At 41.2% G+C, this 27,761-nt stretch overlaps 1 protein-coding gene across 2 annotated transcripts in view; it reads left to right on the top strand.

Annotated features, from left to right (window-relative positions):
• Positions 1–27,761, top strand: part of LOC140194909 (A disintegrin and metalloproteinase with thrombospondin motifs 12-like) — a 688,485-nt gene that overhangs the window by 638,574 nt on the left and 22,150 nt on the right. Inside the window, exon 24 of one of the 2 annotated variants that reach the window (XM_072252277.1) lies at positions 23,710–23,747. The exons of the other annotated variant lie outside the window; for it this stretch is intronic. Coding sequence (XP_072108378.1) covers positions 23,710–23,735 — 26 coding nt within the window. The 3' untranslated portion in view covers positions 23,736–23,747. Of the gene's footprint in view, positions 1–23,709; positions 23,748–27,761 lie in introns of those variants that run through there. 2 annotated transcript variants of the gene reach the window in all.

Raw genomic sequence — 27,761 nt, 5'->3', positions numbered from 1 at the left:
GATGGAAAGAACGCGAACCCCAACCCTATTCAAGTAGAGTCTAGTCTTCAAATAGAAGTTGAAGAATAGTTGTTGATTTTTCACCGCAAAGTGAATGCTAACGTAGCAAACAAGTGCAGGTCCTTTGGCCCACAATATTGTGCTGACCTCTTAACCTACTGCAAGGTAAATGTTCAAAGCTCAACGTAAATTTATTACCAAATGTAATCCTTGTGTACTTGATATGTCAATAATATTGGAGTAATCTTGTATATATATTGTATGCATCGTCGTCTACCTCCAGCCCATGCAGTGCATTCCATGCACCCACCACTCTCTGTGTAAGATATCCTGTCTCTGACATCTCGCCCTGCACTTCCCTCCAGTCATCTGAAGGGGAAGTCATTGCTGCCCAAGAAAAAAGATGCTGGCTATCCACACAATTTATGGCTGTTATCTTCTTGTACACCTCCACCTCTCATCCTCCTTCGATCTAAAGAGAAAAGCCCCAGCTCACTCAACCTTTCTTCCTAAGACATGATCTCTAACCCAGGGAGCATCCTGGTGAATCCAAGATCTACCCATACTTCCTGTGGCCCTAATAACCTCACCAGTACGGCTTTTAGTCACATGTTGGGGACGTATTTTAGATATAAATGCATCTCTAAAATGGATACCAACCAGTCTATTTGTTTTACAAAATGTAATACTGAAAACTCCTTGTAGTCAAAACATGAATTCTTTAACAGATTGGAAATTTAAATAAGTTTATGGAGATCAAACAATGACTATGAATTAATGTACATGGCTATAGCATTAATGGGTGTGGTACAAAGGAGGTCAGAATATTCTATTCATGAAGATTTTTCATGAAGATGAAGACTACTATAAAGTGAATATTTTCTGTGTATTCATGCATAATAGATGTAATGTTATTCAAATCCAAATTTTGCTTCTGCTTTATGTTCAGACGTAGAATAGTGTATGGTTCATAATGCATGTGAGAAGCTAATTAGTAGAGTTAAAACACTAGTGGTTCTTACAGTTACAAAACGCAGGATGTATCATTAACCAATCACTTCTTCACACCTTTCCCGAGGAAATAATAAATTCCCAAGGCTATGTTGATGCATAAATTTTGCATTTCAGTTAGAGTTAATATTCTGCCCCCTCATTGCACTTTAATCAAATAAAACTGAAGATTGGGAACTATTTGTTCACAAATAATTGAGAATAATAACTCTGAAATTCACCACCAGAAGATACAAGTTAGAAATTATTTGAAAAGGTGCGTTATGATTTCTAAAGTTAGGACTTTTAAGGGGGAGAGGGCTGGAGGAAAAAGAGAAAAAACAAATTTCTTCAGGGTGGGACATCAGCGTAGCGGTCGGTGTAACATTATTGCAGTGCCACCAACCCAGGTTCAGTTCCGCTGCAGTCTGTAAGGCGTTTGTGACTGTGGATGCTCTGGTTTCCTCTCTTATTCCAAAGGCGTATGGGTCAGTAGGTTAATTTGTCACATGAATGTAATTGGATGGTGTGGACGCATTGGCTGGAAGGCCCTGTTACCGTGCTGTATCTCGAAATAAGGAATAAATTAACTCCATCTGCAAAATTACTGAATAGAATCTTTGTTAGTGAACTAAACCCTTTAAATAAACAAGGTGAAATAATTGTTAAGATCGTAAAATACTTTTGGATGCTTCTAATGAGAAGAAGCATGTAAACTATTGGAATTTATTAAGCCATTAAGATTATGGAAAAAGTTCAGCACAGAAATAGGCCCTTCAGTCTATCTAGTCTCTGCAGAACACTATTTAAACTGCCTACTTCCATAGACCTGTACCAGGACCATGGCCCTCCATACCCCTACTATCCTCGTACCTATCCAAACTTCTCGTAAACTTAGTCAAAAGCAAGCTCACACGCACCAGTTGTGCTGGCAGCTCATTCTACAATCTAACAACCTTCTCAACGTTCTTGCATCATAGACAGATGCAAAAGCAATGAGACACTGTATATAGTTTATGACTTCCATTTCCCCAATATTGACTCGGACTCCCTTGGTGCCATAGGCTAACATAGGGAAGAATTTCGCCAAATAGATGCCACAGGAGGGGTTATTGATGCAGTATATGTAGAATGTTCCCTTCTGTTGGGAACTGAGTCTAGCCAGATGTCTAGAGCTTCAGTGGGAGCAAGTTGGTAACATTGATAATACTTTTATAAGTTTTCAAATAGTTAATGGATAAGGGTCCTTGGGGAAAACGTTAATTTGGAAAAAAGCTAATTGTAACAGCATTTGGCAGGAGCTGCAGAGAGCATCTGTTAATGGACAAGTCCAAATCAGGCATAGGGGACCATTCAAGGACAAGCAGGTTGGAATTCAGAATTAGCATAATCCTGTGAGGGAGAAAAACAGGGATTGGAAACTTTGGATCATGAGACGTGTTACAACTTTGGTCAAAAAGAAGGAGAAGTAAATGTAAGGTTTAGAAAGCTGATGTTGGAAAGGGCCCGTGATGAATATATAAGAAAACAGGGAATCAGGAAGCTTTAAAATAAAGCCCTGAAATTACTGTGACAAGCAAGATTAAATAGAATTCCAAGGCATTTTACCTTTAAAACAAGATTGTAACTAGGAAGAGGCTAAGAACACTTAAGTGCACAGGATGGAATTTTTGCCTGAATCCAGAGAAAGTAGGCAAAGAATTAATAAGTATGACAGTGGGGAGGCTTGAGTGCGTGTTGGTAATTTATTAACTACACCTGTACACCCAGGTTCAAAACTTCAAAGTAATTTTATAGAAACATCGATAACCTACAGCACAATACAGGCCCTTCGGCCCACAAAGTTGTGCCAAACATGTCCCTACCTTAGAAATTACAAGGCTTACCTATAGCCCTCTATTTTTCTAAGCTCTATGTACCTAACCAGAAGTCTCTTAAAAGCCCCTATCGTATCCGTCTCCACCACTGTTGCCGGCAGCCCATTCCACACCCTCACCACTCTCTCAGTAAAAAACTTAACCCTGACATTTCCTCTGTACCTTCTCCCCAGCACCTTAAACCTGTGTCCTCTTGTGGCAACAATTTCAGCCCTGGTAAAAAGCCTCTGCTATCCACACGATCAGTGCCTCTCATCATCTTATACACCTCTATCAAGTCACCTCTCATCCTCTGTTGCTCCAAGGAGAAAAGACCGAGTTCACTCAACCTATTCTCATAAGGCATGCTCCCCAATCCAGGCAACATCCTTGTAAATCTCCTCTGCACACTTTCTATGGCTTCCACGTCCTTCCTGTAGTGAGGCGACCAGAACTGAGCACAGTACACCAAATGGGGTCTGACCAGTCTCCTACATAGCTGCAACATTACCTCTCGGCTCCTAAACTCAATCCTACGATTGATGAAGGCCAATACACCGTACGCCTTCTTAACCACCTAGTCAACCTGTGCAGCAGCTTTGAGTGTCCTATGGACTCAGACCCCAAGATCCCTCTGATCCTCCACACTACCAAGAGTCTTACCATTAATACTATATTCTGCCATCATATTTGACCTACAAAAATGAACCACTTCACATTTATCTGGGTTGAACTCCATCTGCCACTTCTCAGCCCAGTTTTGCATCCTATCAATGTCCTGCTGTAACCTCTGACAGCCCTCCACACTATCCACAACACCCCCAACCTTTGTGTCATCAGCAAACTTATTAACCCATTCCTTCACTTCCTCATCCAGATCATTTATAAAAATCACAAAGAGTAGGGGTCCCAGAACAGATCCCTGAGGCACTCCACTGGTGACCGACCTCCATGCAGAATATAACCCGTCTACAACCACTCTTTGCCTTCTGTGGGCAAGCCAGTTCTGGATCCACAAAGCAATGTCCCCTTGGATCCCATGCCTCCTTACTTTCTTAATAAGCCTTGCATGGGATACCTTATCAAATGCCTTGCTGAAATCCATATACACTACATCCACTGCTCTTCCTTCATCAATGTGTTTAGTCACATCCTCAAAAAGTTCAATCAGTCTTGTAAGGCACGACCTGCCCTTGACAAAGCCATGCTGACAATTCCTAATCATATTATGCCTCTCCAAATGTTCATAAGTCCTGCCTCTGAGTATCTTCTCCATCAACTTACCAACCACTGAGGTAAGACTCACTGGTCTATAATTTCCTGAGCTATCACTACTCCCTATCTTGAATAAAGGAACAACATCCGCAACCCTCCAATCCTCCATAACCTCTCCCGTCCCTATTGATGATGCAAAGATTATCGCCAGAGGCTCAGCAATCTCCTCCCTCGCTTCCCACAGTCGCCTGGGGTATATCTCATCCAGTCCCGGTGACTTATCCAACTTGTTGCTTTCCAAAAGCTCCAGCACATCCTCTTTCTTAATATCTTCATGTTCAAGCTTTTCAGTCTGCTTCAAGTCATCACTACAATCACCAAGATCCTTTTCCACAGCGAATGCTGAAGTAAAGTATTCATTAAGTACCTCTGCCATCTCCTTTGGTTCCATACATACTTTCCTACTGTCACACTTGATAGGTCCTGTTCTTTCACGTCTTATCCTCTTGCTCTTCACATACTTATAGAATGCCCTGGGGTTTTCCTTAATCCTGCCCGCCAAGGCCTTCTCATGGCCCCTTCTGGCTGTCCTAATTTCCTTCTTAAGCTCCTTCCTATTAGCCTTATAATCTTCTAGATCTCTAACATTACCTAGTTTTCCAAACCTTTTGTAAGCTTTTCTTTTCTTCTTGACTAGCTTTATTATAGCCTTTGTATACCACAGTTCCTGTACCCTACCATAACTGCGCTGTCTCATTGGAATGTACCTATGCAGAACTCCACACAAATATCCCCTGAACATTTGCCACATTTACTTTTCCCTTCTTTTGCCTGAGAACAGCTGTTCCCAATTTAAGCTTCCAATTTCCTGCCTGATAACCTGGTAATTCCTTTTACTCCAATTAAATGCTTTTCTAACTGGTCTGTTCCTATCTCTCTCCAATGCTATTATAAAGGAGATAGGATTATGATCACTATCTCCAAAATGCTCTCCCACTGAGAGATCTGACACCTGACCAGGTTAATTTCCCAATACCAAATCAAGTACAGTCTCTCCTCTTGTAGGCTTATCTACATATTGTGTCAAGAAACCTTCTTGAACACACCTAACAAACTCCATCCCATCTGAACCCCTTGCTCTCGGAAGATGCCAATTAATATTTGGGAAATGAAAATCTCCCATCACGACAACTCTTATTATTACACCTTTCCAGGATCTGTTCCCCTATCTGTTCCTCGATATCCCTGTTGCTGTTCGGCAGCCTATAAAAATCACCCAGTAAAGTTATTGACCCCTTCCTGTTCCTAACCTCCACCCACAGAGACTCCATAGACAATCCCTCCATGACGCCCACCTTTTCTGCAGCCGTGACACTATCTCTGATCAACAGTGCTATACCCCCACCTCTTTTGCCTCCCTCCCTGTCCTTTCTGAAACATCTAAAACCCGGAACTTGAAATTGGCATTCCTGTCACTGAGCCATCCAGGTCTCCGTAATGGCCACCACATCATACACATCATATCTCTAAGTACTGATCCACGCTCTAAGCTCATCCACTTTGTTCACAACACTCCTTGCGTTAAAATAGACGCATCTTAAACCTTAGGTCTGAGCACGTCCCTTCTCTATCACCTGCCTATCCTCCCTCTCGCACTGAGGAGGACAAAGGGCTTAATTCAGAAAGGGAAAAAAAGATTATGAGAGAAAACTGGCAGGGAACATAAAAACTGACTGTAAAAGCTTTTAAAGATATGTGAAAAGAAAAAGATTGGTTAAGACAAATGTAGGTCCCCTACAGACAGAAACGGGTGAATTGATTATGGGGAGCAAGGACATTGCAGACCAATTGAATAACTACTTTGGTTCTGTCTTCACTAAGGAGGACATAAATAATCTCCTGGAAATAGTAGGGGACAGAGGGTCCAGTGGGATGGAGGAACTGAGAGAAATACATGTTAGTAGGGAAGTGGTGTTAGGTAAATTGAAGGGATTAAAGGCAGATAAATCCCCAGGGCCAGATGGTCTGCATTCCAGAGTGCTTAAGGAAGTAGCCCAAGAAATAGTGGATGCATTAGTGATAATTTTTCAAAACTCTTTAGATTCTGGACTAGTTCCTGAAGATTGGAGGGTAGCTAATGTAACCCTACTTTTTAAAAAAGGAGGGAGAGAGAAACCGGGGAATTATAGACCGGTTAGCCTAACATCGGCGGTGGAGAAAATGCTAGAGTCAGTTATCAAAGATGTGATAACAGCACATTTGGAAAGCGGTGAAATCATCGGACAAAGTCAGCATGGATTTGTGAAAGGAAAATCATGTCTGACGAATCTCATAGAATTTTTTGAGGATGTAACTAGTAGAGTGGATAGGGGAGAAACAGTGGATGTGGTATATTTGGATTTTCAAAAGGCTTTTGACAAGGTCCCACACAGGAGATTAGTGTGCAAACTTAAAGCACACGGTATTTGGGGTAAGGTATTGATGTGGATAGAGAATTGGTTTGCAGACAGGAAGCAAAGAGTGGGAATAAACGGGACCTTTACAGAATGGCAGGCAGTGACTAGTGGGGTACCGCAAGGCTCAGTGCTGGGACCCCAGTTGTTTACAATATATATTAATGAATTAGATGAGGGAATTAAATGCAGCATCTCCAAGTTTGCGGATGACACGAAGCTGGGCGGCAGTGTTAGCTGTAAGGAGGATGCTAAGAGGATGCAGGGTGACTTGGATAGGTTAGGTGAGTGGGCAAATTCATGGCAGATGCAAGTTAATGTGGATAAATGTGAGGTTATCCACTTTGGTGGCAAAAACAGGAAAACAGATTATTATCTGAATGGTGGCCAATTAGGAAAAGGGGAGGTGCAACGACACTTGGGTGTCATTATACACCAGTCATTGAAAGTGGGCATGCAGGTACAGCAGGCGGTGAAAAAGGTGAATGGTATGCTGGCATTCATAACAAGAGGATTCGAGTACAGGAGCAGGGAGGTACTACTGCAGTTGTACAAGGCCTTGGTGAGACCACACCTGGAGTATTGTGTGCAGTTTTGGTCCCCTAATCTGAGGAAAGACATCCTTGCCATAGAGGGAGTACAAAGAAGGTTCACCAGATTGATTCCTGGGATGGCAGGACTTTCATATGATGAAAGACTGGATCGACTAGGCTTATACTCGTTGGAATTTAGAAGATTGATGAGGGATCTTATTGAAACGTGTAAAATCCTAAAGGGATTGGACAGGCTAGATGCAGGAAGATTGTTCCCGATGTTGGGGAAGTCCAGAACCAGGGGTCACAGTTTGAGGACAAAGGGGAAGCCTTTTAGGACCGAGATTAGGAAAAACTCCTTAACACAGAGAGTGGTGAATCTGTGGAATTCTCTGCCACAGGAAACAGTTGAGGCCAGTTCATTGGCTATATTTAAGAGGGAGTTAGATATGGCCCTTGTGGCTAAAGGGATCAGGGGGTATGGAGGGAAGGCTGGTACAGGGTTCTGAGTTGGATGATCAGCCATGATCATACTGAATGGCGGAGCAGGCTCAAAGGGCCAAATGGCCTACTCCTGCACCTATTTTCTATGTTTCTATGATACGTTGGTTAAGAAGACTTATAGAATGCTTGCTTTTGTTAGTCCAGAAGTTGTGTTGTGACTTTATAAAACTTTGGTTAGGCCACATCTGGAGTAATGTGTACAATTCTGGTCACCCGTCTATAGAAAGTGTGCCAACCTTTGGAGAGGGTGTAGAAGAGGTCTACCAGGATGCTACCCGATTTAAAGGGCATGTGCTATCACAAAAGGCAGGATAAACTTGGGTTGTTTTCTCGGAGCATTGGAGGCTGAGGGGAGATCTGCTAGAGGTTTACAAGATTTTGAGAGGCATAGATAGAGAGTATCTGCTTCTCAGGGTTGAAATGTCTAATACCAGAAGGCGTGCATGGAAGGTGAGAGGGGTGTAGATTTAAAGTGGATGTGAGAGGTAAGTGTTTTTACTGTAGATGTCTGGAATGCACTGCCTAGTACGGTGGTAGAGGTAAATACCTCAGAGGCTTTTAAGAGATGTTTGGATAGGCATATGGATGCAAGGAAGATGGAGAGGTATGGACATTGTGTAGGTAGGAGGGATTAGTGCTTAGATGTTTTTGATTTGCTTTCTAGCTGGTTCGCCACAACACTGTGGGTCAGATGGCCTGTTCCTGTGCTGTACTGTTCTATGTTCTATGTTCTATAACAGGACAGACAAAAACCAATGTGCAAAAAAAAAATGAACTGTACCAATACAAACAGAAAGGAACAAAGAAATAATAGTAATTATTATTATAAATAAGCAACAAACATAGGGAACATGAGATGAAGAGTCCTTGAAAGTATGTCTATAGGTTGTGGGAACAGCTCAGTGATGGGGCGAGTGAAATTGAATGAAGTTATCCCATCCAGTCCGGGAGCCTGATGGTTGAGGGGTAGTAACTGTTCCTAAACCTGGTGGTGTGTGTCCTCAGGCTCTTACACCTTCTTCCTGATGACAGCAGGGAGAAGAGAGCATGGCCGGGATGGTGGGGGCCTTTGATGATGGATGCTGCTTTCTTGTGACTACACTGCATGTAGATGTGCTTAATGGTGGGGAGGGCTTTACCTCCTCACCAAGATCACAATGAGTGATAGACTGGGCTGCATCCAATACTTTTTGTAGGCATTATCATTCAAGGGCATTGGTGTTTCCATACCAGGCCATGATTCAACCAATCAATATACTGTCCATCAAACATATATTGAAGTTTCTCCAAGTTTTGACAGACCTGTTCATGAATACAATAATCTAATCAGGCAATCATGTGGCAGCAGCTCGATGCATAAAAGCATGCCGACATGGTCATGAGGTTCAGTTGTTGTTCAGACCAAACATCAAAATGGGGAAGAAATATGATCTGAGTGACTTTGACTGGAATGATTGTTGATGGCAGATGGGATGGTGGATCAAATAACATCCAGTGAGTGGCAGTTCTATGGATGAAAATGCCTTGTTACTAAGAGAATTCAGAGGAGAATGGCCAAACTGGTTCAAGTTAACAGGAAGGCAACAGTAACTCAATTAGCCATGTGTTACAACAGTGGTGTGCAGAAGAGCATCTCTGTATGTTGAACTTTGAAGTGAATAGACCACAGCAGCAGAAGACCACAAATAATTGTTTATGAAATAAACTGAAAGTTTGGTATAGTGGGGAAATTTTGCAATAAAATTGAGCCCATGTTTCAGAAACAGTCAAAGCATGTCGTGTACATGGAGCTTAGAAAAATAGAGGACTATGGGTAACCTTAGGTAATTTCTAAGTAAGTACATGTTCGGCACAGCATTGTGGGCCGAAGGGCCTGTATTGTGCTGTAGGTTTTCTATGTTTCTATGTAGGCTAGGAAGAGTTTCAAAAGACTGAGTCTCAAAATAAGATAATCTTGTAAAAGGATTAACATCACTTTTTCTAGGGGGTCTTTGTAAATGATTTGTGTAAATGTATGTATGAGCTCTCATATTTATAGATTTAGTACTTGAATTAGCATGCATATGTAATTCAGAATGATTTCAGAATTTCAAATTAGGTCTTTGGCACAACTATGGTGGGTTAATAGATGGCATCTATTAGCTCCAAGAAAATAGACTGCAAACATGAGGTACAGATCTTGCTGAATATTATGAACTTAATAAATGCAAATTTGTAATCTACTTTACAGTCGCATATTACATAAAAATTATTAAGGGAAGATCACATTACACAAGTTAGGCTCAGAACATTTTATGCATACAGTAAACAAGAGGGGTCGTATTGTAACCCTACAAAGTGCTGGTTTCCTTTGATGTTCAACATATACTCTGCTCTTCTGATTATAAAAGTTTGAAGTAAATTTATTGTCAAAGCATATATATGCTTACATGTTATCATATATAATTATAATAATAACTTTATTTAAATAGCATCTTTCAAACATTAAGATGCAGCTTCAATGTGCTTTAAATAGGTTGCAATGTTAAAACAACACCATCCTAAAAATACGAGACAAAATTAAACATCATAATTAAAGGCAAACATTAGGTAGAATAAAATGTAATTGAATATACCAAATTATATAAATATAATTAACATTAACAAGCATTAAGTAGTCCTATAAGTAGGCCAATTTAAAGAAGTAGGATTTTAGAAATGTTTTTAAATATTCCACACTACTAGCCTGACATAATTCAGTTGGTAGAGTATTCCAGATTTTTACTGCATGAGAGCAAAAGGCTGCATCAGCAGTTAGAGTTATGGAGTCATAGAAAAGTACAACACATAAATAGACCCATTGGCCCTTCTAGTCCATGCCAAACCATTTAAACTGCCTGCTGCCTACAGTTCTTATGTGCTTGGCTCTTGGAACACCAAGCAAACCAGTATTCACAGATCATCTTTTTTTTCTGCAGTACTGCTGAAGGGTCTTGGCCTGAACCATTGACTGGACTCTTTTCCGTAGATGCTGCCTGGCCTGCTGAGCTCCTCCAGCATTTTGTGTGTGTTTCGTGGATCTAAGATTATGATTAGGGGTGTAAGGAGATAGGTACTGAAAAATATACTAGATTATTAGAGTCAGATTACTCAGAAACTTAAATATAATTAATTATTAATTATACCACTTCAAGATTCATTTCCAGTAGGCATTTACAGGAAAAAAGAAAAAAAATGAATTTTTGAAAAATTATATGTGAGCAGACTAAGATTGACAAACACCAAAGTGAAATAGAAGACAGGCAGTGCAAATAAGAATATTACTAAAAACTTGAGTTGTAAATCAAATCATGTCAAATCAAGTTTAATTATCATTCAGACCATACATGGATGCAGACAAATGAGACATCATTCCTCTGGGGCCTAGGTGTATAACAAACATTCAAGCCAGCGAGAGAGAGTGAAAAAAAACACACGCATTGTTATGCAAGAAAACACGTGTAGTCCAAGTCGCTGAGCGACATGCAAATTGATGGTACAGCTCCTGGCAGTCCAGCCTGCCCTTCCACCAGTCAAACACTAGAGGGCAGCACTGATGGGAGAGGCCAGTTCCCAACAACGCACAGACTCCATGTGACACCACCTCCAGTAATATCTCATCTGGACTGCAGCGGCAGGCAAGCTCACTTGAGACCTAGTTCTCACTACAGCTGAGACCACGTTGCTGCCTCATCGCCTGTCTTGTCACCAAACAAGGGAAACAGGCCTGCGGCATCTCAGGTTGTCAGAGAGCAACAGGATCTTGCGATTGCAAGCAAAACCTCCAAGACAGTCACTCATGGTTAAGCTGCATGCTTCTTTCACGCACCAACTCTGATGTCTTCAAGTAGCAGCAGCACGATCTACACCCAGATCAGCTCCTCCAAACCTCCGCCGGCTTCCCCTTCTTCCAGCCATCCGCCAGCTTCTCCTTCTCCCAGCCGAGCGCAGATTTCTCCTTCACCTGGTCGAGCACTGGCTTCCCCTTCTTCTGGCCATCTGCCAGCTTCCCCTTCTCCGAGCCGAACGCCAGCTTCTCCTTCTCTGACTCGTCCGCCAGCTCCATCAACACCTCGGCCGGCAGCTCAAAACAACTACTGATGCGGTACTCATTGTTCTTGGAGTCTAGTATAGTCTTACAATCATAAAAAACACATTTTAAAAAGAAAAGTGCTCCTTTGGTTGGCCCCCAAGAGGTCGCTGTGTTCAAATGCGCCACCATCTTACCAGGAGTTTTTTTACCATCTTACCAGAAGAGTCCTTGGAATTGAGTATGCAAAGCGTAGAATCAGGTCAGAGTAATGGTGAATGACATTATCCACAAAGGTTCAGAGGCTTGATGTTTGTAGGGTAGTAACAGTTCCTAAACCAGTTGATGTGGGACCTAAGGTTTCTGTGCTGTCCACCCTATAGTAGCAGTGTGAAGGGCGCATGGTCTAGAACAGCTTTTCTCAACCGTATCACCCTGGAGGAGCCCTTGAAATAGTTTTCAAATCTCAGGGAACCCCGGTATAAAAATTATTATACCTACAGCTCACAGTTCATTAGCCTGGTCAAGAAGTTGTAGATATCATAATCCAAAAATAATTGTCGTTGCTCTTTTGAGTAGAGAATGAATTTTTAGCCAACCTTTCTTGAAAAAAAGAGTTAGTTAATCTTAGCTCACCTTTCTTGAAATTAATCTCTTTCTTTTCCTTTCATAAATTTTAAAAACTCCTAAGGCAAACATAATAAATTTTTGTTAAATAACTGGCTTAAGCCAAAATGGGATTTAATTTTTCTCAAGATAGATTCAGTAGATTTAACTTAAGTAAATGTTGGAAATTGATTTTAATTAATGCAATTTACATCATGAAAATTTATTGACAATGTTGAATAGTAAAGTTACTAAAAACTATAAGCCAAAGCAACATCAATGAAAATATAACTTAAGATGGAATCGGAGGCATGAGCTCCAACATATTAAAATATTATGTGCACAAGACTGATAAGTTACTTATGTGGCGCCTTTTCTTTTAGTTGTTGCTACTAATCCATCACCAAAAATTTGCTATAAAGTATAATTCTTCACTCGCACTTTGTATATTGTTCCATACTTGTATCGTGGCCGATCATTGGGCGACTCACACCTTATCCACACCAACGCATTTGTACTGTTTAGCGGGGTTGACGCTGTTCACCCTAGGCAACGGGAGTCAGGGGGGCAAAGACTGTTACACACAATTTTATACAAGACTTTGAAAAAACATTTTCTTACTATGTGACATGATCAGGCTCAAATATAGACCTAGCATGTGAAACCTCTGCTTGTTTTTTGCTGCACAAATACTCAATTCTGGATAGAATGTGAGATAAGCACACACGGATTTCACCTTCGAATTGAAATAAGATGACCTCTATCCTTGTTTTTGATGCTTGTTAACAAGGAAAAGCTTGGTCGCCGATGTAAGAAGTCGAAAACTGCAACAAAATGTTCATTGCTTTCCTATGAATGGCAGGATACTTTTCTTTCCAGAACTTGCCCAACGACAAGTCAATAATTCTCATCTTGAGTGCATGATCAGCTACAGCTTACAAAGTTCTTCCTCTTCTCCAAAGTCAAGTTCTCAGGCAGAGCAGAAGATTCAGAGAAAGGGTCTCTCTCCCAATCATATACTTGCATTGAAAGGGTGACAAAATACTGTTCAATTTCATTCTGCAGTTCTTCCTGGTCATTTTCAATGTAACCCTCAGGCTCGCCCAGCTCACGTTCGTCTAGGGGAATCAGCCTTAGGCCCCGCCAAACTGGGTAATCACGTTTGTGTAGATGCTGTGTAATGTACCACTCAGTTACAAACCCGCAACACAAAATATCAGACAGTACACCATATGCAATTAACTTTATGAATCTTTATGAATCTGGATCTGAATATAGGATTAGTAATGAAAATAAACAAAACAAAAAAAAGGGCCCAGGTCAAAGTCAAAGTCCCAATTCGAGCTCACTCAGTAGTCATCCTTCCACCATCGATCTTCTCCGATCGTCGCCGACCTTCGGACCCTCAGATCCCAGTCCACTCCATCCGGTGTTCTACTAGCTTTCTCCACACGCGTCTTCTCTCTTTATCTCTCCTCGACAAAAGACCGCGAAAACCCGGCTCCTAGACACACTAGAAAGAACAACATTTCCCCATTGGTTACCCCTGCATACCAAATCCCGTTATCTCCTAGCCATAACCCAAACATTGCTGCTACAGAGAAACCATTACCTTAGCAGTGAACATTACAGAGAAGCCATTACATTAGCATTAGCAGTGAAACATTACAAAGAAGCCATTACACTAATAAGACTGGAGACTTTCTGATCCTTCCTCAATCTCAAGCCCAAGGAGCAGTGGAAATGTTTCAGGATTTCCTTTTGCAACATGATTTTTCCAAAGATTCAGTTTCCTTTTAAATCCAAGAATTTTGTCACTTGAAGTCAAAACAGTTTTTTTCCCAGGGCCTTGCAGAAACTTGTTCAGCTGGTTCATATGATAAAAAATGTCTGCTAAGTAGGCTAGTTTCTGCAGTCATTCTTCATCTTCAAAATACTCAGCAAAATCTGGCCTACGATTTTCTTGAAAGTACTCCTGCAATTCGCCTTTCAACTCAAGCATCCTGTTGAGAACTCTTCCTCTCCTAAGCCACCAGATTTTTGTATGCAGCAGGAGATTGGTGTGCTCTTTGTCCAGTTTGATAGGTTCCAGATTAGGAAGGGTGTCAAAGGTGACAAGGAGAAAGCAAGAAAATGCGGTGAAGAGGGATAATAAGTCAGCCATGATGGAATGGCAGAGCAGAATTGTGGTCCGAAAGGCCTAATTTTACTGCTATATCTGTGGTCTTACCAATAGAATCTACGACTGTCTCCATGAATCCATGAAATATCTTCATATATCATTCTCCTACAATGAAAGGAATTAAAACAAAATCTATGATATTAATTATTGACAAAAATAGAATGAAATGGGAGCCAAGTTACCAGTAGTAATCCAAAAGCTGACAAGAGTCAAATATAAAATATATGCATGTATAAATAATTACATTTAAATGAATGCAGTTACTGACCTAGTTTGTGAAAGTAGTGATTTCAGTTTTGACTCATCATTCCTGAAAGTAAGGAAATTAAAATTCAGAACAAAATCTCTTACAAAAAGGAGTGAAGTTGAATAATTACACATGCTGCTGTATTCCAATTAATTAACAGTTTTGTGATAAGGACATATAAAATCCATATCATTATACTACTGTTTAGTTCTCTTGTTCAATGTTTGTCAAATCTCTTACATTTTTAACTCCCATTTGTTACAAGTATTTTATTTCTTCTGGTGAACTGTTCATTTGGGATGCTTTTCAGATAATTTTTGTTAATTATTACAGCTAGATTAAATACTTCATACTAACGCTCACGGTTTTTCATAGAGCTAAATTAATCAAATTGTGAGGAATTCAGATAAGAAGTGAGCAACAGCATTGAGCTATTTGATTGCATAGAAATTCTGAACATGACAATGTGCATAGGGGTGATAATGTAACATTTCTCCACAAGTTAAAATATAGGATTTTAAAATACAGCTTTATTTGGCTATTTAAAAAGTAGAAGGGAGACCAGAGTGGACATCATACCCCTGGAAAGTGATGCTGGAGTGGTAGCAACAGAGGAGAAAGAAGTGGCGATCAAACTTCTTAAGTATTTTGCAGCCAGTCTTCACTGTGGAAGACACAAAAAGTACGCCAGAATTTTGAGAGTGTCAGCAGACAGAAGTGAGTGTCGTTGCTGTGACTAAGGAGAAGGTGCTTGGAAGTTGAAAGGTCTAGAAGTAGATAAGTCACCTGGACCAGGTGGACTACACCCCAGGGTTCTGAAAGAGGTGGCTGAAGTGATTGTGGAGGGATTAGTAATTATTTTTCAAGAATCTCTAGATTCTGGCCTGGTTCTGGGGGACTGGAAAATTGCAAATGTCACTCCACCCTAAGAAGGGAGGGAGGCAGAAGAAAGTAAGTTATAGGCCAGTTAATCTGACTTCAGTGGTTGGAAAGATGTTGGAATCTATTATTAGGGATGAGGTTTCCAGGTAGTTGGAGGCACATGATAAAACAGGTCAAAGTCAGAATTGTTTCTTTAAGGGCAATCTTACCTGACAAATCTATTTGAACTGTTTGAGGAAATAACAAGCAGGATACACAAAGGAGAATCAGTGGATTCTGTATACTTGAATTTTCAGAAGACCTTTGGCAAAGTGCCGCATGTGAGGCTGCTTAACAAGTTAAGAGCCCAACATATTGCAGGAAATATACTAGTTTGGATAGAATGGCTGACTGCCAGGAGGCAAAGAGTGGAAATAAAGGGGGCCTTTTCTGGTTGGCTGGCAGTAACTAATGTTGTTCCATAGTGGTTGGTACTGGGACCTCTTCTTTTCACATTATATGTGAATGATTTTGATGATGGAATTGACAGCTTTGTAGCCAAGTTTTAGGTGGAAGAGCAAATAATGTTGAGGAAGCAGGGAGTCTGAAATAGGACTTGGACAGATTGGGAGAATGGGCAAAGAAATGTCAGATGCAATATAGTGTAGGGAAGTGTATGGTCATGTATTTTGGTAGAAGGAATACAGGCATAGATAATTTTCTAAACAGGAAGGAAGTCCAAAACTGAGGTGCAAAGGGACTTAGGAGTCCTCGTACAGGATTCTCTGAAGGCTAACTTGCAGATTGATTTGGTGGTAAGGAAGGGAAATGCAATATTAGCATTCTTCTCGAGAAGACTAGAATATAAAAGCAGGGATGTAATGCTGAGGCTTTATAAAACGTTGGTCAGACTGCACTTGGAGTATTGTGAGCAGATTTGGGCTCCTCATTTAAGAAAGGATGTACTGACATTGGTGAGAGTCCAGAGGATGTTCACAAGGATGAGTCTGGTAATGAAAGGTTTAACGTATGAGGACCTGTTCGATGGCTCTGGGACTGTATTCACTGGAGTTTACAATGATGAGGGAGGGATCTCATTGAAACCTATCGAACATTGAAAGGCCTTGTTAGTGTGGATGTAGAGAGGATGTTGCTTTAAGTTGGGGAGGGGGGGGTGTAGAACCAGAGTACACAGATTAGAAGGATGTCCCTTTATAACAGTGATGAGGAGGAATTTCTTTAGCTGGTGAATCTGTGGAATTCATTGCCACAGATGGCTGTGGAGGCCAGGCCATTAGGTACATTTAAAATAGAAGTTGATAGGTTCTTGATTAGTCAGGGTGTCAAAGGAGAAGGCAGGGGAATGTGGTTGAGAGGGATAATAAATCGGCCATGATGGAATGGTGGAGCAGATACAGTGGACTAAATGTTTTATTTCTTCTCCTACGTTGTATGGCCTTATGGTTTAGGATCATCGACAGAAGAGCACAAGAAACAGGAGTAAGAGTGGGTCACCAGTCCCCTCAGGCTCTCCTTATCATTCAGTCCACTGGTCAAATAGGTGAATAAGAAGTATATAAAGTACAATATATCCAGTCCACGTTTCCATTATATGAATGATGAAGAATCAATAAAAGTAGATTCAATAAGCCTATCCTTGGGATGCCGACTGATGCTGTAGTATCATTAGCACCGGACTTCGAGGCAAGTCATCTCGAGTTCGAATTAGGCTGCCTCCTTGCACACTTTCCATCCATGATGGGTTGGGTATTGAGTTAGCAACTCAGATTCGTAAAAGAAAACAGACAAAAAATGCCAAAGAAACAGCAAGGTTGCTGCCCGATGCGCTACAAGATGCAGAGAGGAAAAACAACCCTCCCTGGTTTGAGAGGGATGTTGTATTAATTAAGTCTAGACAGTTTGGTCTGTATTCCTTGGAGATGAGATTATATTAGATCAGATTAGGGATCAGTGTTGGTTTCATTTCTGTTTGTCATCTATGTTAAAAATTAGGATGATAATGTAGTAAACTGGATCAGCAAATTTGGGGTGTGGTGGACAGTGAGGAATTATATGAAAGTTTACAGTGGGATTGGGACCAGCTGGGAAAATGGTGGGTGGAATTTAATGTAGACAAGTGTGAGGTGTTGCACCTTGAGAAGACACACCAGGGCAGGACTTACACAGTTAATGGTAGCGCACTGAGACGTGCAGTAGAACAAAGAGACCTGGGGGCACAGAACAACACACACAAAATGCTGGAGGATCTCAGCTAGACAGGTAACATCAATGGAAATGAATAAACAGCCGATGTTTCGGGCTGAGACCCTTCTTCAGGACTGGCAAGGAAGGGGGAAAGATGCCAGAATAAAAAGAAATACAGATCCATAGTTTGTTGAAAGTGACATCATAGATAGATAAGGTCATAAATACAGCTTTTGGCGCTTGGGCTTTCAGAAATCAGGGCACTGAGCACAGGGCTTGGAGTGTGATGTTGAAGTTGTTTAAGATGCTGGTGATACCAGATTTGCTGCATTGTGTGCAGTCCTGATCCCCCACCTACAAGAAGAAATCAATAAGCTTGAAAGAGTACAGGAAAAATTTACAAGGACCTTGTGGGACTCGGGGACCTGAGTTATAGGGAAAGGTCGAATAGGTTAGGGCTTTACTCCCCGGAGCTCAGGAGAAAGAGGGCAGGTGTTACAGAAGTATACAGAAGTTTAAAAGATGATGAGAGGCATTGATCATGTGCATAGTCAGAGGCTTTTTCCCAGGGCTAAAATGGCTTGCATGAGAGGGCACAGTTTTAAGGCGCTTGGGAGTAGGTACAGAGGAGATGTCAGGGGTAAGTTTAAGAGAGTGGTGAGTGAGTAGAATAAGCTGCTGGCAACGGTGGTGGAGGTCGATACAACAGGGTCTTTTAAGAGGCTCCTGGATAGGTACATGGAGCTTAGAAAAATAAAGGGCTATGGGTAACTCTAGGCAATTTCTAAAATAAGTACATGTTCAGCACAGCATTGTGGGCCAAAGGGCCTGTATTGTGTTGTAGGTTTTCTAGGTTTCTATGTCGCTAGAAGTTAACTCAGTGGCCACTTCATTTGATACCACTTGTACCTAATAAAGTGTCGTCTGAGTAAATGTTCATGGCCTTCTGCCATTATATAGCCCATCCACTTCAGGGCTTGATGTGACGTGCTCTTCTGCCACTGTCATAACACATGATTATTTGAGTTACTGTCGGCTTGAATCAGTCTGCCCAATGTCCTCTGATATCTCTCATTAACGAGGCGTTTTTGCCCACAGAACAGCTGCTCTCAGGATGTCTTATTTTTATCACACCATTATAAGTAAACTCCAGAACCTGTGGTGTGTGAAAATCCTTGGGATCAGTAGTTTCTGAGATACTCAAAGCACCCTGTCAGGCACCAACAATCATTCCACTGTCAACGTCACTGATATCATATTTCTTTCCCATTCTGATGTTTGGTCTGAACGACAACTAAACCTCTTGACCATGTGTAACCCTCAAGTTCGGCTAGCTCGCGTTAGTCTAGGGGAAGACAACCTCCGCCCAGCCAAACTTGAGAAATCTTGTTGGCATGGATGCTGTGTGATGTGTTGCCCAGTTACAAATCCATACCACAAAATATCAGACAGCACACTATATGCAATTAAAGGATAGAGCTTTATAATTCTTAATTTGACTATAGGGTTAGTAAAGAAAACAAAAGAAAAGGGCTCATTTTAATGAAACGGTCTAAAGTGCATGTTAGAGCTCATGATTTTCCATCCATTAATTCCCCATCGACCTCCTCCGAACGTCATCGACCCCTGGACCCTCACTCCAAGTCCACTCCGTCCTGCAGTCTACCAACTCTCTCTCCACTCGCAGCTTCTCTCTTCCTCTCTCTCGCCGACCAAAGACCGCTAATACCTTCTCTCAGACACACAAGAAAGAAACAACACGCCTCTCATTGGATGGTGCATATTCCAAAAGCCCCGTTATCTCTAGTCACAACCCAAACACTGTTGCTACAGAGAAACCATTACATTGGCAGTGAAGCATTACAGAGGCCATTACATTAGTAGTGAAACCTTACAGTACATTACACATGTCTGCAAGCTTTTATACATTGAGTTGCTGCCACATGATTGGCTGATTAGATATTTGTATTAATGAGTAGGTGTACAGGTATATCTAACAAAGTGGTTGCTGAGTATATCAGACATATTGATAGGGTGAATGCTTGCAGGCTTTTTCTCTTCAAGTTGGGTGAGACCAGAACAAGAGCCTAAAGTTCAAATTAAGTTTATTATCAAAGTGCACATACTGCAGATCACCGTAATACAACCCTGATTTTTTTCTGCAGACTTTGGCTATCTCACTTGCTTCCGTCTCTCCAGATAATCCCAGACGGCCCTGATGTTTTTGAGATGAGGGCTTTGTGGAGACCATACCATCGCAAACCATACAAATTAAAAACCTAGCGTGCCTAAGACATTTGCATGGTATTGTATGACTCTTTCATGTCTTGTTGCATGTCTGGAAAACTGAAAAATGGAGAATAAATACTAGTGCAGGGTGACTACCACAAATCCGGAATGATTGGGACCTGTGCAGTGCCGGATTAGTGACTTTGCTGAATCACAGGTGTTTAGGTTAGGATTAAATAAATAAACACCTCTAACCCGCTTGGTGATTCACCTCATCCTTGCACAAAAAAGAAATGGCAAATTCTTTCGCAAATTCCTGTACTGGTCTGCCAGACTCATTTGCACTCAGTAGCCGCTTCATAAACAATGAGTGATATTTAGCATTCAAAGAGCCTAATGTGCGATTATCCAGGGGTTAAATTAATGACATACAGTTAGGTGTCAGGCAGATACCATAAAGATTATTCTTTATCAAGTGTTCTGCTTTTAGATGCGCAGAGCAGTTATCTAAAGTCAGTATTATCTTACAATTTTTGTCCAGACCAACAGAGTCATAATGAACTCTCACTTCTGGAACAAAGTAATGTTCAAACCATTACATTGTAATGCATGTTGTAATCCATCTTTACTGGCAAATTACTGGAAGCTGCTTCATACCTTTGAAAGCTCTGAGACGTAAATTTTGACAATGACTAACAACTTGCGCCTGGGGGCTCCTGCAGCGTTAGATCAGCCCAACACGGTGACATGATCTTTTGATGCTTTAGAACCTGTGTGTGATTATGCATCCTCTGTAGTCAGTGTTTGCCTTGGAGTACAATGCCAATATAAGGTGGTCTTGTCTGCATAGCAGACCTGCTCGGGACTTAAAATTTCCATCAGAAACTAACTTAGCAAACTCAGCAACAAACTGAGCTGTAAATTCCTTGTCTTCTGACTGTTTTCCATTACATACTGCACAAAATGTTATGTGAAGCCACCCTATATTTCCAATACAGTATTCATATACCATAATTAAATGAATAACAAAACTGAATAGTTTAAAAAGTCGAAAGGATTATAATGATAGAAAAGGGGAAAAGTAGTGTTCTGTAACTATTGTATGACTAAACGGAATGGTGAAGCAGACTCAATGGGCCAAATGGCCTATTTCTGTCCTATGGTCTAAATGAACACTTTTTGCTGATCCCTGTGAAAACCTATATGCACAACAGAAATAACCTCATTCAATTTACCCAAAATACTTTGATAATTAGTTTTATCAAAAACAAAGCTATTTACATCAGCTGCTTTATGCCATGAACCAAATAGTCCTATCGTACTATTTACTCATTTGTTACCTGAGAAAGTCATGTATCAGTGCAGCAGCAAAGCTAATGATGAATTAAAATCAGCATTATCAATAGATAGAAATGATACTAAAGTTCAAGTTAAATTTATCATCAAAGTACATTTACAGTGGCATGCAAAAGTTTTGGCACCCCTGGTCAAAATTACTGTTACTGTGAATAGCTAAGAGTAAAAGACAACCTGATTTCCAAAAAGCATGAAGTTAAAGATGACACATTTCTTTAATATCTTAAGCAAGATTACTTTCTTATTTCCATCTTTTACAGTTTCAAAATAACAAAAAAGGAAAAGGGCCTGAAGCAAAAGTTTGGGCACCCTGCATGGTCAGTACTTAGTAACATCCCCTTTGGCAATTATCACAGCTTGTAAACGCTTTCTGTAGCCAGCTAAGAGTTTTTCAATTCTTATTTGGGGGATTTTCATCCATTCTTCCTTGCAAAAGGCTTCTAGTTCTGTGAGATTCTTGGGCTGTCTTGCATGCACTGCTCTTTTGAGGTCTATGTACAGATTTTCGATGATGTTTAGGTCAGGGGACTGTGAGGGCCATGGCAAAACCTTAAGCTTACGACTCTTGAGGTAGTCCATTGTGGATTTTGAGGTGTGTTTAGGATCATTATCCTGTTGTAGAAGCCATCCTCTTTTCATCTTCAGCTTTTTTACAGATGGTGTGATGTTTGCTTCCAGGATTTGCTGGTATTTAATTGAATTTATTCTTCCCTCTACCAGTGAAGTGTTCCCCGTGCCACTGGCTGAAACACAAGCCCAAAGCATGATTGATCCACCCCCGTGTTTAACAGTTGAAGAGGTGTTCTTTTCTTGAAATTCTGCACCCTCTTTTCTCCAAACATACCTTTGCTCATTGTGGCCAAAAAGTTCTACTTTAACTTCATCGGTTCCTTTGCAAACTTCTGATGCTGATTTTTGTGGTGAGGACACAGGAAAGGTTTTCTTCTGATGACTCTTCCATGCTGCTAAATCTTCCTGAAGGTCTTTTGCAGTCAAATTTGATTTGCCTTTCAAGCAATCCTACGAGCAGTTCTCTTGGAAAGTTTTCTTGGTCTTCCAGACCTCAGCTTGACCTTCACCGTTCCTGTTAACTGCCATTTCTTAATTACATTATGAACTAAGGAAACGGCTACCTGAAAATGCTTTGCTATCTTCTTATAGCCTTCTCCTGCTTTGTGGGCATCATTTATTTTAATTTTCAGAGTGCTAGGCAGCTGCTTAGAGGAGCCCATGTCTGCTGATTGTTGGGACAAGGTTTGCAGAGTCAGGGTATTTATAAAGCTTTGAAATTTGCATCACCTGGCCTTTCCTAATGATGATTGTGAACAAGCCATAGCCCTAACAAGCTAATTAAGGTCTGAGACCTCGGTAAAAGTTATCTGAGAGCTGAAATCTTTTGGGGTGCCCCCACTTTTGCATGGGGCCCCTTTCCTTTTTCTCACTCTAAAATTGTACGAAACAAAAATAATACACTAATCTTGTTTAAAATGTTGAAAATAACATTTCATCTTTAACTTTATGACTTTTGGAGATCAGTTCATCTTCTACTCACTTAACTATTCACAGTAACAGAAATTTTGACCGGGGGTGTCCAAACTTTTGCTTGCCACTGTGTGTTACATTGAGATTCATTTTCTTGAGGGTATTTACAGGGAAAAGAAGAAATAGTGTCAGGAAGATGTATGGCATGATGTCGCTATTAATGTCAATCTGCCTATATAAATGTCATATTTTATACATCCATTCTGACTGCCTCAGGCTCACTTCTCTTCTAAAAGCTTTGAAAATATAGCAACATTTCAGAAGCTCTCTGCTCTTGAGTTTTCAGCGTCCTGCCTGTGTTGCTGGTGCTCTGCACTATGTGTTTCCCTTCCCTCCTGAATATCTCCATTTTCTCAGAATTCAACTAAATGTCAGAAATTACCTTCCAGCTTAAAATGCTCTCATTCTCATGGTCAATTTTAATATCTTTTATATCAGTTACCGTGAGATAAATGTGGTGTAATCTTCTTGGAACACAGTTTACATTTTTTTTTAGATTATGAGAACTCTCAGTCCTCTTCTATTGTCATTTAGAAATGCATACATACATTAAGAAATGATACAACGTTTCTCCGGAGTGATATCACAGAAAACAAGACAGACCAAAGACTAACACTGACAGAACCACATAATTATAACATATAGTTACAGCAGTGCAAAGCAATACCGTAATTTGATAAAGAACAGACCATAGGCACAGTAAAAAAAAAAGTCTCAAAGTCCCGAGTACCGAGAATTGAACATTTTTTTAGAATTTAGTATACCCAGAACCAGGCATTGAATTTTAGAACAAGGAATATTGGTAGATTGATAAATTGACTTATTATTGTCACGAAAACTGTGGTGGAGTGAAACATTTTGTTTTGCCTGCCATCCATACAGATCATTTCATCGCATCAGTGCATTGAGGTAACGCAAAGGAAAACAGTATCAGAGTTGCTGGTAAGTTGCTGCAGTGCAGTTGGGCAACCAGGTGCATGGTCACCAGAAAGCAGATTGTGAGGTGATAAATCTATCTTACCATAGTAGTTGAATGCTCACTAGCCTTATAACTTCTGCACCCAGTACATACACCAGGCTCAAAGATAGCAGCATGGTGGGGTACATGCCAGGTGGCTGATCAGCCAGGTATATCAGCCACTGTCCAATCAGCCATTTATCCAGCCTTCCGTAAAAGATGATAATATCACTCTTGAAAATGTAGCCCACTCTCCCTACTTTGGCGGCATTCTCTCCTCAAAAGCAGACGTCGACTCAGAGATTAACCATCGCCAGAGAAGTGCATGTGGAGTCTACGCAAGACTAAGGAAAAGAGCCCGTGAAGACTGTGTCTTGCAGGTTCAACCAAAACCTTTGGTCTGTAGGGCAGTCATTCTTCCTACGTTACTGTATGGAGCTGAATTATGGACCACCCACAGGAGACAACTAAAGTCCCTGGAACATTAACACCAAAAAACCTTACAAAAGACTTTGAGGATCAGCTGGAAGGACAGACATACCAACACCAGCATACTGGAGGAGGCCAAAATGAACAGCATCTCCACCTGGATTGAGCAACACCAGCTCCGATGTATAGGTCATGTCATTCTGATGCCTAACTCACGTCTCCCCAGACAGATCCTTTACTCCCAGTTGAAGGAAGGTGAGCGAACCCCTGTTGGGCAAAGGAAATGCTTCAAAGATAACATCGACATCAGGATGAAGAAATTCAAAATAACATCTAAAAATTCGAAAGACATTGCACTCAATAAATAAATCTGCAGAAAATTTATTCAAGAAGGAACTGTGGTAGATGAGAACGACCTCGACTCTGCCACAGAGAACAAACAGCAGCTGCGAAAGGAGAGACTGGACAATCAAATGACCTGACCACTAACCATAGACATTACTTGCTCTTGCCCACGCTGAACCAATGTTAGAGTATGGAGTACAGGGGTTGAGATATTATGTTGCAGGGGTGTAAATCACTGGTAAGGCTGCACTTTGAGTATTGTCTACCGTTTTGGTCACCTTGTTGTGGAAAAGATGTGGGTAAACTGGATAGAATGCAGAAAATGTTTAAATGTTGCCGAGGATAGAGGGCCTGAGTTATAGGGAGAGATTGGCTAGGCTATGTTTCTATTGCCTGGAACGTCGGAGAATGAGGGATGACCTTTTCGAAATATTTAAATTTATGAGAAGCACAGGTAAGGTAACCGTCTTTTCCCCAGGGCAGAGGAGCCAAAAACTAGGGGGCATAGATTTAGGGTGAGAAGGGAAAGATGAGGGACAATTCTTTGAGAGGGTGGTGAGTATATGGAATGAGCTGCCAGAGGACGTGCTTTAGATAGGTACAATAGTATCATTTAAGAAGCACTAGGATGGGTACATGGAGGGTTGTAGAGGGATACTGGCTGAATTCAGGAAATTGAGACTAGCTGGGTGAATGCCGTGGTCTGCTCTGCGCTGTATCGCTCTGTGACTATGACTCTGTAAAAGTGCAACCAAAATTCAGCCACCTATATTTTAGTTTGCATCATGTTGCATTTCAAAATATTATCAGAATACATATGTGTCACCACGTAATTTATTTATTTTCCTGTGGGCATACTCAGCAAATCTATAGAATAGTGATTACAACAGCATCAGTGAGATGTTCAGAAGACAACAAACTGTGCAAATGCAAGTATAAATAATAGCAATAAATAGCAAGAACATGAAATAAGATAAAGAGTCTTAAAGTGAGACCATTGGTTGCGAAAACATCTCAATGGATGGGCAAGTGAGTAAAGTTATCCACTTTTGTTCAAGAGCCTGGTGGTTGAGGGGTAGTAACTGTTCTTAAACCTGCTGGTGCAAGTCCTGAGGCTCTTATACTTTCTACCTGGGGATGGCAGCAGCGAGAAAAGAGCATGGCCTGGGTGGTGAGCATCTCTGATGATGGATGCTGCATTTAACAAATAATTCTGAGGTCACTGGCAACCAGGTCCGCCTTGCCCTTTAAACCTCTTTCAGTTCTGCAATGATCTGATATTCCTGCAGGCAGCAGTTCGAACCTCTTGGGCATGCCTGATTTTCATTGCTCTGTGATTAGTGGCAAGCCCTTCTGCTGCCTTGGCCCCAACTCCCATCTCCAGTCATCCCGCCTTTCTGTGTAAATGGTACAAAGATGCTCACAGGTTGTGATGTAGACACAAACGGATATAAATAGATTAACTGTGTGGGGAAGAAATTATCAGATGGAGCATAATGTTGAGAAGTAATTATCTCCATTGAAAGGACAAATGAAAAAGCAAGTGATAATTTAAAGGAGGTGAGACATTGAATTATGTGATACTAAAGTACCTAGGAGTCTTTGTCTTGAAACACAGAAGGTTCAGCAAGTCATTAGGAAGGCCAATTAATGGTTGGTTTATACTACAAGAGGTATAAAATATAAAAGTATATGTTTCAACTTGAGAGCAAGATTGCTTTTTTTTCTCTGCATATTGGGTGTTTGACAGTCTTCATTTTTTAATGGGGTCTTATGGGTTTCTTAATTTTTAGGCTGCCTGTAATGAGGTGAATCTCAAGGCTGTATAATGTATACATACTTTGATAATAAATGTACTTTGAACTGAAGAGACTATATACAATCAGAAGAATATACTGCCTCAAGACACGACAAAGCAACACAATTCTAGGTAGCCTCCAACTTGATGGCATGAATATTGGTTTATCCTGCTAGTTAAAAAAAAACTCCCTCCCTCTCCCCTCTTCTTGTATTCCAAACTCTGGTCCCTTAATTCTTCTCACCTGTCAATCATCTCCCCCAGGTCTCCTCCTCCTTCCCTTTCTCCTATAGTCCACTCCCCTCTCCTATCAGATTCCTTCCTCTCCAGCCCTTTATCTTTCCTACCCACCAGGCTTCACCGATCACCTTCTAGCAATCTTCTTTTCCCTCCCCCACCTTTTTATTCTGCCGTCTTCCCCCTTCCTTTCCAGTCCTGGAGAAGGGTCTCAGCCCGAATGTTGACTTTTTATTCATTTCCACAGATGCTGCCTGACCTGCTGAGTTTCACCAGCATTTTGTGTGTATTACTTTGGATTTCCAGCACTTTCAGAATTTCTCATGTTTAAAATTCACGACGTATGTCGGTGATGTGTGGGCACGTGGCCATTTGGTTAAGGCATTGGACTAGCGACCTGAAGGTCGTGAGTTTGAGCCCCAGCTGAGGCAACGTGTTGTGTCCTTGAGCAAGGCACTTAATCACACAGTGCTCTGCGACAACACTGATGCCAAGCTGTATGGGTCCTAATGCCCTTTCCTTGGACAACATCGGTGTCGTGGAGAGGGGAGACTTGCAGCATGGGCAACTGCTGGTCTTCCATTCAACCTTGCCCAGGCCTGTGCCCTGCAGAGTGAAGACTTTCCAGGCGCAGATCCATGATCTCGCAAGATGCCTTTAATGTCGGTGATAATAAACCTGATTCTGAACTAAATGCATCTCCCTGTATAAATGCTGTCTAACCTGTTGAGCCTTACAGCATTTTGTGTGTGCATATGTTTTAATTAATTATTATGATTAAATCAATCATTCACTCAGTGACCACTTTATTGGGGATCTCCTGTACCTAATAAAGTGGCCACTGAGTCTGTGTTCATGGTTGGATTGCCAACAAAATCTCCCCTACGATTTTCATCAAAACAGCTCCACCACAGATCCATGGGCTTTGCCCCTGCTCTGCTTGCTTTACGCCCATGACTGTGTGGCTATGTACAGCTCCAATACCATATTCAAGTTTGCTGATGGCACCACTGTTGTGGCGGAATCAAGGGTGGTGATGAATCAGCACACAGGAGGGAGACTGAAAATCTGGCTGAGTGGTGTCCTAACAACAACCACTCACTCAATGTCAGCAACTGATTATAGACTTCAGGGAAAGGAAACCAGAGGTCCACGAGCCTGCCCTCA

Source organism: Mobula birostris, chromosome 3 (assembly GCF_030028105.1).
Source record: "Mobula birostris isolate sMobBir1 chromosome 3, sMobBir1.hap1, whole genome shotgun sequence".
NCBI lineage: Eukaryota > Metazoa > Chordata > Chondrichthyes > Myliobatiformes > Myliobatidae > Mobula > Mobula birostris.
Note: the sequence above shows the minus strand (reverse complement) of the source record. Positions and strands in the feature narration are given on the sequence as shown.